Raw genomic sequence first — 13,613 nt, forward strand, 5'->3', positions numbered from 1 at the left:
AGACTCGTTCCTACGCCCTTGGTTACGAACAAATATGATTTAGGTTATATTAAACAACTGAATTTAATTTACTTGGCAAATTGTGCCCTTCCCCTTAATCTTTTTTTTTCCAACAGCCGTCTTGTAGCAATACCGAAGGTCTTTGTCAGAGCAACCTACCGTAATAAACATTTTAAATAACCATAAAATAAATATCAAACATGTTCGAAATAAATTCTGTTTATTTATAAAATCCTATTCACGTTGAAACGTTATCTTCTTTTTACTTACCATGTCTTATTTCAAAGTAGAGGAGAAGTCCGATAAGGAACCTTCAGTCTTGTTGAAAATGGAGGCTTGTGAAGAGGGGAGTTGCTTCTTTCAAGTTTCATCTTTAACCCAACCGATGGGTAAATCTACCCAACCCCTGACCCAACAGAAGTGTTCAAGCTGTAGACTAACGGTAAATTTCTGACCCAACTCTTGAATTATGAATTTTGACCCAATATTTGGCCAAACTAACCCAACCTATGACCCAACAGCTTCAACCCAGAAATTGGGTTATGAGAATAACCCAGCATTTTTAACTGTGTAGTGACATTCTGAACAGATTGCAAAGATAAGATAAGAAGGGCTGTACTATATTAGGGAAATATGTGACGTGTGCCTAGGCCTGTCACAGTAAGGAATAAATGAAGTAATCGCATGATAATTTAAAACTAATAATTTACATTTACATAATTTAGGGTTTTTGTCTTTTCTCTCTTTGTACATAAAAATTGGACGACAAAAGTGTCCAGTCTGGTGCGCTGGTTTCAACTATTTCTTTTTTTAAGACTTCATAAATCATTTCATTTGTTGTTTCTGTTGTTTTGTGTATTTATTTTCAATATTTATAATGTCTTCCAGTTCTACTGTTAAATGTTCAATAGAATTTAAAGTTTATTGATCTTTAGAATGTGTTCTTGCATTATTATGCCTTTAAAAATGGTCTCAAAACAACAAAATTATTGTGGTTTTTTTTTTACAATAACTTGTGAGACAATTCATTGTCCAACAACATTTATGACAGTCCTATGTGTGACAGTATGTGTGAATGTTCCAGTAACTATGTGACTTGAACAGTGGCAAACAAACAGACCCCAGATAATAAGTAGACCATGTAGCTACTGGGAAAAAAAACAAATAAAATGTTATATTTCTATGTCAGTCGCATGGTTTTATTATTAAATTTGTTTCAATGAGTGCTATGAATGCATAGTAATTGTTGGTGTTTGTGTGCAGATGTGCAGGCAGAGTTGGACTTGGTGGAGGCTGAGTTGGAGCAGGTGGAGCTTCAGGTCGCAGAGCTGCTGGAGAAGCAGGCCCAGCTGACATCTCGCAAGAGCGCTCTGCTGCTGCAGCTGGAGGAGGCCTGCGACGCCATTGGTTCCTCATCCTCTACGACCTCAGTTCCCAAGTGGACGATGAGCAGGCAGGTGCTGCAGAGCTATGATGGCTCAGGTACCGGACAGCCATGTTTTCACCAGCAGCTTTTTAAACAGAGGTGCATGTCTGGATCCCAGTTTGATTATGGAGTTGTGGAATAAGTCCTGGTTGACTCTTCTTGATAGATTTCCCCTGGTCCAAAGAGGTGGAACACCATCTGAAAAGCTCCTTTGGTCTTTCTAAGTTCAGACCTTTGCAGCTCAGAGCCGTCAACCTAACCATGGCAGGCAACGATGTGTTTCTGGTCATGCCTACAGGAAGAGGAAAAAGTCTCTGCTTCCAGTTGCCTGCAGTCTGCTCCAAGGGTACACACACCCACACAAACACGCACACACACGCACGTGCATACAATCTGTGGTCTTCTGGATCTTTCTGACTTTTAGGTTTCTTTTTTCTTTTAAGGCAAATCTGTTGCTACCTAACTGTCACCCACAAAATACTTCAATCATTAGAGTTTATTTGTATTGCACCTTTCAGCAACAAGGCATTTCAAAGTGTTTTACATCACAAATACACAAAGATACAACGTCATGGAACACAGTCAACAATTGAAACATTACATTTTGTCAAGTGTCATTGTTACACATCAGAATGTTGATTAATGTTTCATTTATGATGTTTCAAAAGCAACTCTAATCAGGTAGATTTAAGGGCACTCNAAAAAAAAAAAAAGTTTGATAAAGGAAAAGCCTCTCAGACTCTGAGCCGAGCCGACAGTACCAAACTATTTTTTTATTAGACAATTAATTTAATTTCACATAATTATCGTGGTAGAAGCCATTTGTTTGTAAAATACTTAATGAAACATATTTACTGTGTTTGTTTGTTGTAAATAACGTGATACTCACGAAGAACGAGGTAATTAGTCCAGGTTTATCGATTATTGAATGTTCAGAAACTACAGCGGCTGTAAAGAGCCACAGCAAAGGTAAAACAACCTGAACAGGTGATCAACTCAAAACCACTCGCACATTTTTACTCTTGTCTCTCTGTCAATTAAGCACACCCGTTGCCATGGCAACCTCCTGCGCTCCGCAAGCCGACCAGAGATTACGTTAAAAACATAACATTCAGTCCGTCACGATATTAGGTTTGCAGGCTTGATATTTATTTTGCGATTATTAATAAGCCTCCCTGAACACAGTGGTGGTTGATTAGTTAATTTAAACTCCTGCTCTGCTCGTTATTTTGGTAATGGAACCGAAACGCACAGAATTGCGCAACGCCTTGTTGAAACAATAATCACTGAGATTATTATTGTTGTTGGGTCATTAAGTTGAAAAGTTTTTGTTGATTATTTTTGTTGTTGTTCTTTAATAAAGTTACGAACGTTTTAAGCGAGTCAGAGGAGGACGTGCTGATCTCAGCGTCCTGGCGGCGTTCAGTTTGTCACCTAATGCCGAGATCGACTCAAAACCTTCCGCGATCGACATATTGCACCGCTGCTCTAGTAAAGCACGAACAGTTCAGAAACAATATGAAATGGGGAAAAAGTTATTTCAGTGATTCTTGAGAATAGGGACAAAATGGGTTTTAATTTTCCCTTTTTTTCCCTCAACCTTATGTATNTCAGTGTAGGGACTTTAAAACTGGGGTGATGTGCTCTATCCTCCTGGTTTTGGTGAGAACGCAAACAGCATGCAAGTCAATGGGTTGGTGAGGACACCAGTGTCCTAGTGACAGTTAAGGGGTTAATGTACATTATTATTAATTCATAATAACAATAATGATGAAGTTAAACACACCCTGTTGTTTACATCACTAGGAATCTTTTTTCATTCACCTGTATGGCTATGAATGGCTGGTTGGTCATTATGTTGCAGGTTTCACATTGGTTATCACACCACTCGTGTCTCTGATGGAGGACCAGATCATGCACCTGAAGTCTGTTGGTATTCCTGCAGTCATGCTGAATGCATCGAGCAGTAAGGTAACTACTGTAAGGGGTGATATGAGATTGCAGAGTGTGTGTGACTTACTGATCTAATGCAAAGTTATTAAAAAAGACTGCTTGAATGCAGTGTTTGGTAGGAGATTACCGTATTTTCCACACTATAAGGCGCACCTAAAAACCTTCAATTTCCTCAAAAGCCGACAGTGCGCCTTATAATCCGGTGCGCCTTATATATGGACCAATATTGAGCCACAACAGGTCTAGCAACTACGGTAAGCAGCCGCCGACTTCATTTTCGCCCATAGAAGAAGAAGCGCGGTGCATGCTGGGATAATTGTCAGTATGCTGGTTTGTTAATAAAGTTTGACTGACCTATCTACCTACCGACCTGATAATCAGGTCGTCTGCAGGTCATTTAGCACCACATTCTCCACGAACATGTTGTGCGCGAACGGAGAAAGGTGACCATTGTCCAGCCACGCCCCAGCCCAGTCGCGGAAGGCTCTCCTCGCCAACCGGAGTCGGACTGTTTTGTTGACATTCTTTATGTCAACAAAGTAGCTTTAGACATTCATCCGGGGTTTTTTCAGTCCTTCTTTTTATCTCTCTGCATCCTTTCTGTTGATCTTTTTTGTTTTCCTACTGCTTTTGCTTCTTCCTCAATTTCTTCTTTGTATCTTTACTTCCTCAGTGTTTTTGTGTCCATCATTCATACCTTTCAATATACAGAGTTTGCAGATGCCAGACTTCTGCGTCTGACAAAAACTGATATAAAAGTTTTGTTTTTATTATTACAAGAAGGATGGATAACTCCTTCTGGACTAATTTGTTCATGAATTTGTCCGATGTTATGTGCATGGTTAATAGTTTGCCTAAATGTTAAAAGGGCACCTGGACTGTTTGTCTCTTTTTTTTTTTTTTTTTTTTTTTTGAGGTTTCACTTCTCAGGCTTCTTCAGCTGTAATGATGGATTAGGAACATCAAACTAATAATTTGCATGCAACCTGTTAATTTATAGGGAAAATGTAAATTCTCATCTTTATTAAACAGAAGGCTTCACAACAGAATTAACTACAGTATGAGACACACATACTTTCTTGACCTCAAAAATGGAAATTCACATACAAAATAAAACAACAGTAAATTCAGGCAGATTCTTCATATTTCAAATGGCTTTCCCTTAACTGCAGGAGCATTCCAAGCTCGTCATGGCTGGAATGACGGATGTGAAAGTCCCCTTCAAGATGGTGTATGTAACTCCAGAGAAGGTTGCAAAGAGCAAGCTGTTGATGTCTCGCCTGGAGAAAGCCTATAATGCCAAGCTGCTGAGTCGTATAGTTGTGGATGAGGTGCACTGCTGCAGCCAGTGGGGACACGACTTCAGACCAGGTGATAATTGTTTTTATTAGCCAACTATTAAAGTATTATTATTATTTTATTATATTGTTTTCAGTGAAACTATTTCACATAATAAATTAATATAAAGTCTTATTACATTTAGGACTGAAACGACTAATCAAATATTGAAATAATCGCAAACTAACTTACCTGTCAATTAATTATTAACTGGAGTATACAGACCCAAAAAAGGCCATTGGCTTATAAAAAACATATTTCGAGCAATAATTAAGCCAAAAGTCTACAAAAATATATACATTTTTCATCTAAGATAAAACAATCTTACCTGTAAATTTTAGCCAAAATTCCACAATTGACAGTTTTAGCTTCACCTGGTTCAGAAATACTAAAGGAATGCTTTGTTATTGTATTTTAGGTAATGTAATATTTATTCTCTTATTTAAAAATGAATTTAAGTATTTATTTGTTTATGTATTTTGATTTATTTATAATATTGTGTAGTAAAGGCTTAAATGAAAAATCTGTGAAATGAACCATTTTTAAAATCTGATTAATCATCAGAATAGATTAATTGGATAGATTAATCAATTACTAAAATAATTGCTAGTTGCAGCCTTAGTTAGTAAAAGCTATATGTTAAGAAGAAGACTGTTTGAAAGTGGTCAAAGGAAGCTGAAGAAATCCTACAGGGTTGTTTTGAAGGAACTGATTGGAGTGCTCTTTGCACATGGAGATGATATATCAGTCCATGGCTGAGTGTGTGACTGACTACATAAACTTCTGTATGGACAGCACCATTTCCACTAGAACAGTGAGATGCTTCCCGAATAACAAGCCCTGGATCACCAGTGAACTAAAGGAACTGTTGAACAAGAAAAAAGAGCCTTTAGAGAACAAGACGGAGAGTTATTGAAGAGTATACAGAAGCAGCTTAAAATCAAGATTGGACACAGCAAGGAGACGTACAGGAAGAAGCTGGATAATAAACAGCAGAGGAACAGTATTAGACATGTGTGGTCAGGGATGAAGATTACAGGCTTCAGGCAAAAGGAGAATCAGATAGATGGAAGCTTGGACAGAGCAAATGAACTTAATAAAGACTTCTACAGGTTCAGTTCAGGAACAGTCTCATCATCATCCTTTCCTGTCCCCAGCCAAACAAACATCCCACCCTCCTCTGACCCACAGGTTTCCTGTCAGACCTCAGATGTTTCATCTTCCACTTCAGTCATGGACTCTCTGCTTCCACAAGTTTGTCTTCAACCAAATCAAGACATGCTGTTTATCCCTTTGCCTCCGCCTCCCACTTTTCTGTATCTAGAAGTCAGGTGAAGAGGCATGTGGAGAGACTGAACTGGAACAAGGCTGCATGTCCAGATGGTGTCAGCTCCAGAGTCCTGAAGGTCTGTGCAGAGCAGCTCTGAGGGATTCTGCAGCACCTCTTCAGTCTTAGCTTGACCCAAGAGAACATTCCGATGTTGTGGAAGACATCCTGCCTGGTTCAGGTACTGAAGAAAACTCACCCATCAGTCATTAACGAATATAGACTTGTTGCCCTGACATCCCACATAATGAAGGTCCTGGAGAGACTCTTGTTGGCCCACCTGACTAAGCAGGCAAGCTCATATCAAGACTCCTGCAGTTTGCTTATCATTGTGCAGTTGAAGTGAAGATGCCATCATACATCTGTTTCAACAAACCCACTGTCATCTGGACAAAACAAGCAGCACTAAGAGGATAATGTTCTTTGATTTCTTCTGTGTTTTTAACACATTTCAGCCTTATTTGCTTTGTCATAAACTCCAAAAGACACAGGTGGAGGCCTCAACAATCACCTGGATCTATGACTACCTCACAAACAGACCACAGTTTGTGATAATGAAAGCATGTGTGTTTAACCAAGTGATCAGCAACTTAGGAGCAACACAGAGCATTGTACTCTCACCGTTCCTTTTCACTCTGTACATTTCAGACTTCCAGCACAAGTCCAACTTCTGTCATCTACAGAAATGCTCTGAAGACTTTGCAGTTGTAGGGTATATCAGTGATAGGGAAGTACAGAGATCTGGTGGACCACTTTGTGTCAACAATCATCTCATCTTGACTGTAAACAAAAAAAACAAAGGAGATAATTGTAGATTTTAGGAGGAACAGGGGCCTATTTCCATCATGAGAAAAGAAGTGGAGGTGGTTGGGCAATATAAATACCTCAGTGTTTGCCTTGTCAACTGATTTGGACTGGTGACGAAACATTGAAGCCCTCTATGAGCAGAGACAGAGCAGACTGTACTTCTTGAAGAAGCTAAGATCCTTCAAGGTTTGCAGCAAGATGCTGCAGATCTTCTACAAGTCTGTTGTTGAGAACATTATCTCTTCTGCTGTCATCTGTCGGGCCAGCAGCATTAGAGCCAGAGATTTAAAAAGGTTTAACAACCTGAGAAAGAAGGCTAGTTCTGTTCTGGGGATGACTGTGGAACCTCTGGAGATGATGATGATGATGATGATGATGCAAAAAAGGATTCTTCATAAAACCAAGAAAATCATCAGCCACCCTGACCATCCTCTTCTTTAGACTGTCTTCAGAAAACAAAGTGTCTTCAGTCAGAGGCTTCTTCAGACTTGCTGTAACACGCTACAAGAGATATTTCCTGCCAGCAGCCATCACTATCTACAATAACTCTTTGAAGAATCTGAATTAATTAATGTTTGTTATAATGAATTACAACAACATTTAATTTCCCTTTGGGATCAGTAAAGTATTTTTGAATTTGAATTTGAATAACTCATATCTATTTGTTTACTTTACAGATTATAAACTCCTGGGTATCTTAAAGAGACAGTTTCAGTCTGTGCCTCTCTTTGGCCTCACAGCCACAGCAACCAGTAGTGTTCTCAAGGACTGTGAGAAGATACTGTGTGTGGAACAGCCAGTCACTATCACTGCGTCTTTCAATCGAACTAATCTCTTTTATGAGGTAACCATGACGACTGTATCAGCTAACATTTTTCAACAATATGCTTTATAGATAAGTGCATGATAAACGTGAGTACACATATTACATTACAACCACAAACTTAACTATACATTTTTTGGATTGTATACAATAGATCATCATAGCTTCAAGCACAAAGTGTTTTGGAAAATTTTTGGAGAAAGTTTGCAATGAACTCAACTGTGCATTAGTGTGAAAAAATGTGACCATCTGTTGATTTTTAAATGAATTTCTATTATTGCGAAAGTACTGGAGGGGGGATTAAGGCTGTCAGTGATCAATGAAGCTCTTACTTATTGTTTTTCAACTGAACATTATGATTGAAGTTCTCCAAGTTTACGTTTTATCTAGAGTTGTTTCTTTGTATGGGGCACAATGGAACCTGACAGTCTGAAGTAACGTGTAAAGACAAGTGCCAGACTGGAAGAGTTTCACCTTATGTTATGAGGTGAAAAAAAATTAAAAAGTTAAAATGGTATGAATACTTTAGCATATGCACTGCTCAACTTAAAGAAAAAAAAGGCATGGAATACATGAAAGCACTCATTTAGTACTTAAGAAGCAATCTAATTTACTTTACAAGAGTAAATCCCCACAATTTATTTACCCCTAACAATACATCATGAGTGGTCTGTTTTAATTCCACACTTCCTATTGCTTTATTTTCAGCCAATAGAAGTTGATCCTTTTAAAAAGTATATAAATACACAGTCAAATTTTATGAAACAATATATTAGACAAATAGCTGAAGATTTGTCTATTTTTTCTTAACAGGATGAGATTTATAAACGTCCTTTGTGTGCAGGATCAGTCAAAAAAGCCTAAATTAATTTTGACTCCTTGGAATTCTCTTCCTCTTCTTTTGATCACAAAGACCAAATGAAACTTGTCAGTTATTGAATAAATAAATTAAGAATACATTCAATTGAGTACATCCCAGTGTGCATTCACTTTGCTTGCTTTGTTTTTTCCTAGGTTCGCAATAAAGACTCAGATAGTGATGCTTTAATGAGCGACATTACCTCTCTAATTAAAGACAAATACAAGAACCAGTCAGGTAATACACACCAATGTGGTTTGAAGCTAAAGTCATTTCTTCTGTGGTTTTGTTTTCAGTTCAGATATTAACATAGAGAGCAGCCACTTTGTGACAATGATGTATGTGCCACAGGCATTGTGTATGTGTTCTCTCAGAAGGATGCTGAGATGGTGTCTTCTGAACTCAAAAAACGTGACATCTTGGCATATCCTTATCACGCCAATATGGACCCAGAAGACAAGTCGCAAGTTCACTGCAGATGGTCCTCAAACAAAATCCAGGTGATAAACTTGATTGATCTTACAAAAACACTGTAGTTTTACTAATTACATGTCCATACTAATACATGCATGTTTTATAATTTTGATATGTGTTTTGAATGTTACTGTTGATTGAGTGATTCAGTTTCTTTGGGATAAATTAGCTGATCTGTTTTAAATATTTTAGAGGTCCAATGATCCATATGATTGTGGGAGTCATAACACAGCATTTTACTGAAATATCTGTATTGGCGTTCAGGTTGTCGTTGCCACGGTGGCGTTTGGCATGGGCATTGACAAACCAGATGTCAGGTTTGTAATCCACCACACCATGAGCAAGTCCGTTGAGAACTACTACCAAGAGAGTGGGCGTGCAGGTATACATCATCATTAAGGGGTGCACTGATAAATCAGCCTCAATTTCCTTCATTTTGAGCAAATGACAGACACAAACAGTTTTTTTCTTAGTCCCTACAGCTTTAGTGGAACTCAAGGAAGTTTTTATTTTTTACCAGTGTCTTCAGGTTTGGTTTGTATTTAACAGAATTGTTAAAGCTACTTTCATGTATGTTATCAAGAACAGGACAATGATTAGACTTAACTTGTTTAAGTAGAGTAAAATCTTATTCATAGATGTACAGAAAATATTTGTCTTTGTCTGCCAAACTGCCGGATGTGGAAGTGTCTCACACAGGGCGAAACATGTAGGGCAGTTTACTCGCATGGCTCAGATGTGTATCTATTTGAGGGTATTGTGGTGACCTCTAATGTTTGCATATTTTACACTGTACTTAAAACTTTATTTTGGTGTAACATCCCAAGATCATCACTGGACCCATTTAGCCCTCTTTAAAAACTTCTTGGATACACACCTGCTTGGTAGTCTTAAGAAGGCATTTAATATAATACATTTGAATATTTTGAATGTGACTAAGTTAAAACTCATTCAAAGGATAAACACAGCAGGTGTGACACATTAATAAATATCATTATTAATTTAAACTCTCAAAGGAGTCTTTGTTTTTTTCTGATTTTTCTCACTTTTGTTCTATTTTTTGTGCGGTAGAAAAATTGCTCCATATCTCAAGTACATTATCCTGCTACTCTCCGCATCATCGCAGTGCACACAGTATTGATTGCGTTATTGTGACCAGAACCAGTTTGCTTTTCTTAGTGGCAGATTCTTAGTGGCACCAGAACCTGCTGCGCAAACTCTGACATAATGTTCGCTTGTATCTTTTTTGCTGGTGGGAATGAACCACGGTCTTCTGAGCTTGGATGTGGTGTGAAGTGCACCGACTTGTAATAATGCAGCCAATAGAAATACAGAAATCTGTTGAGGAAAGCTGTTACCATGGAAGCAGATTTTATGGTTTCCCATACTCTCTTCAGGGAGTGTGAGAAATTTCAGTATAAAAGAGCTGCACAGGATGTGTCAGAGTTGCTGCTCAAGAGTTGCAGGTTTGCCAGTATATGCAAAGATCTGAAAATCAGCCACTGTCCTCTTTTGCTCTGCCGTGAGAGACTGACTGGTCAGACTGACTGGTCAGTCTCTCAGTATACAGATGTATACTGCATGTATACAGCTGACAATAGTCAATACACTGTTGCAGCGACTTTTTAGAAAAGAAAATTGGTGTCAGGGAAAAATCTTGATTAAAAGATCAGTGATCAGCTAGAAAGATCCAATTGGTGCACCCTAATCCTCATACATTTAAGTTCTAATAGTTTCAGTGCTCATTCGTTCTTTGAAATACATAATGTTATTCTGAGTCCTCAGGTCGAGATGATCTTCCAGCAGACTGCATCATATATTTTGGCTTTGCTGATATCTTCAGGATCAGCACCATGGTAGTTATGGAGAATGCCGGCTACCAGAAGCTGCTGCAAATGGTTGCCTACTGCCAGAATGTTGACAGGTAACAAGCTACATGATTAATCTCTGGTTCACCCTATGGTTAGAGGTTATCTGATTTTTGGCTGTGTGAAGGTGTCGTCGCTCTCTCATGGCTGTCCACTTTGATGAGGTGTGGGACAATGAAAGATGTAACCAAATGTGTGATACATGCCGCCATAAAAAAGGTTTGTATGTATAGCATACTTAAACACCTTGAATTTAGAAAGATTTTCAATATGAGTTTGTGTAGAGCATAAGCATCAGCTCTATACCCCTTCAGGCTACACTAGTATGGACATTACCCAGCATGCAAGGCAAGTGGTGCTAATTGTAGAGCAAGCAGAGTCCATGAATGAAAAAGTGACCCCACTGAAGCTGGTGGAGACATGGATGGGGAGGGGCCCAGCCAAGCTCAGGAAGATGATCCAGACCACGGCTCTGTCTCGACTGCAGGCTGAAGCTGTGATCGTCTCTTTGCTTCTTCAGGGATACCTCAGGTGACTAATCCTTTGTCTGTTTTTAAGTTTGGTTACAGGGGCTAGTAAAATTTCCTTTTGCTTATTCTGACTGAACTGATTTGTGAAGGAGGGTAGGTCTGAAATCTTGCAGCTATAAAACTGCAAAATTTTATAACTGCATATATATATATATATTCCCTTCTCACCCTTCGCGGGTGGTCTCTTTCATCCTCTGAGCTCGGGTCCCCTACCAGAGGCCTGGGAGCTTGAGGGTTCTGCGCAGTATCTTGGCTGTGCCTAGTACTGCACATTTCTGGACTGAGATGTCTGNCCTCTGGTAGAGGACCCGAGCTCAGAGGATGAAAGAGACCACCCACGGAGGGTGAGAGGGGAATAATATATATATAATATATAATATATTACGCAAAAGCCAGCCCCGCCTTCTTCTCACCACTCAATCGACTGACTACTGACCAGTTCTCTAACAGGTCCGGAAAATCCCTGAACCCCGGGTCTTACCCCTGAATTGGTTTATAGGAGATATTCTATTCGAACTGGTGGCGGAAAAGACTCGTCTAGCTCTAAGTACCTACAATCCAGAAGTTATGACCCTTTTCAGTTGAGAAACAGTCAGCTGAGTAGCTCTCACAGCTGCATAGCTTCAACAACGGTAGCTTTTTTCCTAAAAATAACGGCACTTGTTTACGGCTAGATTAAATTTAGTGACTTAGACTTAAGTCCCAGGGTCATTATTTTCACACTCACCAAAGGAAAATACGAAGCCACCACATCTCTAGAATCATGTATGCTAATTTTACTGTAATCAGGGGAAACTTGCAATGATCAAACGACTCAATTAATCTCAATGTCCACAAGTTCCATTGGTATTTTTAGTATGTAAATTTATTAAGCAAGCTTTAGCAGGGGTAAATGACAAGCAAATTTACTTACAGAGATTACAAACTTATAATGATACAGCAAATTTCAATTAAAATCAATCATAACCTATCTTCATTTCTATCCCTATCCTGTGTCACTAATTTAACAAAGCGAGGCTCTTGGGGGGCAGTTCCACTCACACCAGATGGCAATTGATCCAGGCAGCGGAATTCTTCAAATGTCCTTGGTCAGAGTCTCTGGCCTCACGGGACAAAGTCCTCTTTCAGAACAGAAGCAAAGCAGAACTGTCCGTTGTCCTTCAACGCACAGAATCTTCGTCAAACAGTGACCTTTGTCTTTTCTCCAAGTCTGCTGCAGTAGAATAGGGATCGCTGGGTTGAGGCAGAGGGATTGGGCGAATCAGGAACCAGGGCTGGGGGCAGATGGATCTTGTCTCTTCTTGGCGGCGTGAAGTCTCAACTTCCCCTTGGTCCCAGGGTGCGGTCCTCTGCTGGTCTTCAATCTGCGTCCACTTGTTGTCTCTCCTTCAGCGCCGCGGACAAAGAACAATCTCCTCCCTTGTCTGCTGGTTTTTAAACCCTCTCAGCCCATGGTTGTGTATGGGAGAGGTCTATGTGACTTCTGAAACGTCCCAATGAGTCTGTGGAAAGTCCCAACCTTTCCCAACCACCAACTCCTTCATGACTCATTGCAGCAACTCTCTTCGGTACTTCCCTTTTTCTACTGGCCATCTGGCCATTGAGGCCATTTCTCGTGACTTGCTTCCCTTTTTGAGTTTTCCCAGCACCCCCGCCCAGCTCAGTGTACTAATTGCAACGCAGTCTGCTTCATTTCACACGATCTCAAATCTTTAGTCATTTTATTTCTATAATTTATCACAAAGCATAATCAATTTGTCATTTTATCAACTTATACTCTCAGTATGATTCTCCATCACTTATCTAGTCTGTAACTCAAACTGTTATCATATCTAATCATCAATAATCAACATACGACAATCAAGTTATTGTTACTACAAATAAAAAATACAGAACATATATTTCAATTATACATCATAGACATCCCAGTCAATCAAAATACAGAACATCTATTTTAATTATACATTACAGATATTCCAACCATTACATATGTATGTATTTTGTATTTATCTTCCTTAATCATCATTAAATCAATATGCAAGATTACTGTTATTTCTCAGGCCTTTACTCCGTTTTCTGCGTGTACCTGGAAAGATCTCACCACCTTATGCCAGTTTTCACGACAGCCAGTAGTTATAGGAGCATTTCTTTTCACACTACTTTTTAGCTTCTTCTTGAGTAATATTGTGAACTATTGCTATTATTTCA

The 13,613-nt window shown here is 39.0% G+C and overlaps 1 protein-coding gene across 1 annotated transcript in view; it reads left to right on the plus strand.

The window, feature by feature from the left end:
* Positions 1–13,613, plus strand: part of recql (RecQ helicase-like) — a 25,161-nt gene that overhangs the window by 5,622 nt on the left and 5,926 nt on the right. Inside the window, exons 4-14 of the mRNA XM_007543286.2 lie at positions 1,264–1,482; positions 1,593–1,772; positions 3,291–3,397; positions 4,552–4,750; positions 7,529–7,695; positions 8,689–8,770; positions 8,885–9,033; positions 9,272–9,389; positions 10,793–10,931; positions 11,003–11,094; positions 11,190–11,406. Coding sequence (XP_007543348.1) covers positions 1,264–1,482; positions 1,593–1,772; positions 3,291–3,397; positions 4,552–4,750; positions 7,529–7,695; positions 8,689–8,770; positions 8,885–9,033; positions 9,272–9,389; positions 10,793–10,931; positions 11,003–11,094; positions 11,190–11,406 — 1,669 coding nt within the window. The remainder of the gene's footprint in view (positions 1–1,263; positions 1,483–1,592; positions 1,773–3,290; positions 3,398–4,551; positions 4,751–7,528; positions 7,696–8,688; positions 8,771–8,884; positions 9,034–9,271; positions 9,390–10,792; positions 10,932–11,002; positions 11,095–11,189; positions 11,407–13,613) is intronic.

Source organism: Poecilia formosa, unplaced genomic scaffold (assembly GCF_000485575.1).
Source record: "Poecilia formosa unplaced genomic scaffold, Poecilia_formosa-5.1.2 Scaffold794, whole genome shotgun sequence".
NCBI classification, from domain to species: Eukaryota; Metazoa; Chordata; class Actinopteri; order Cyprinodontiformes; family Poeciliidae; genus Poecilia; species Poecilia formosa.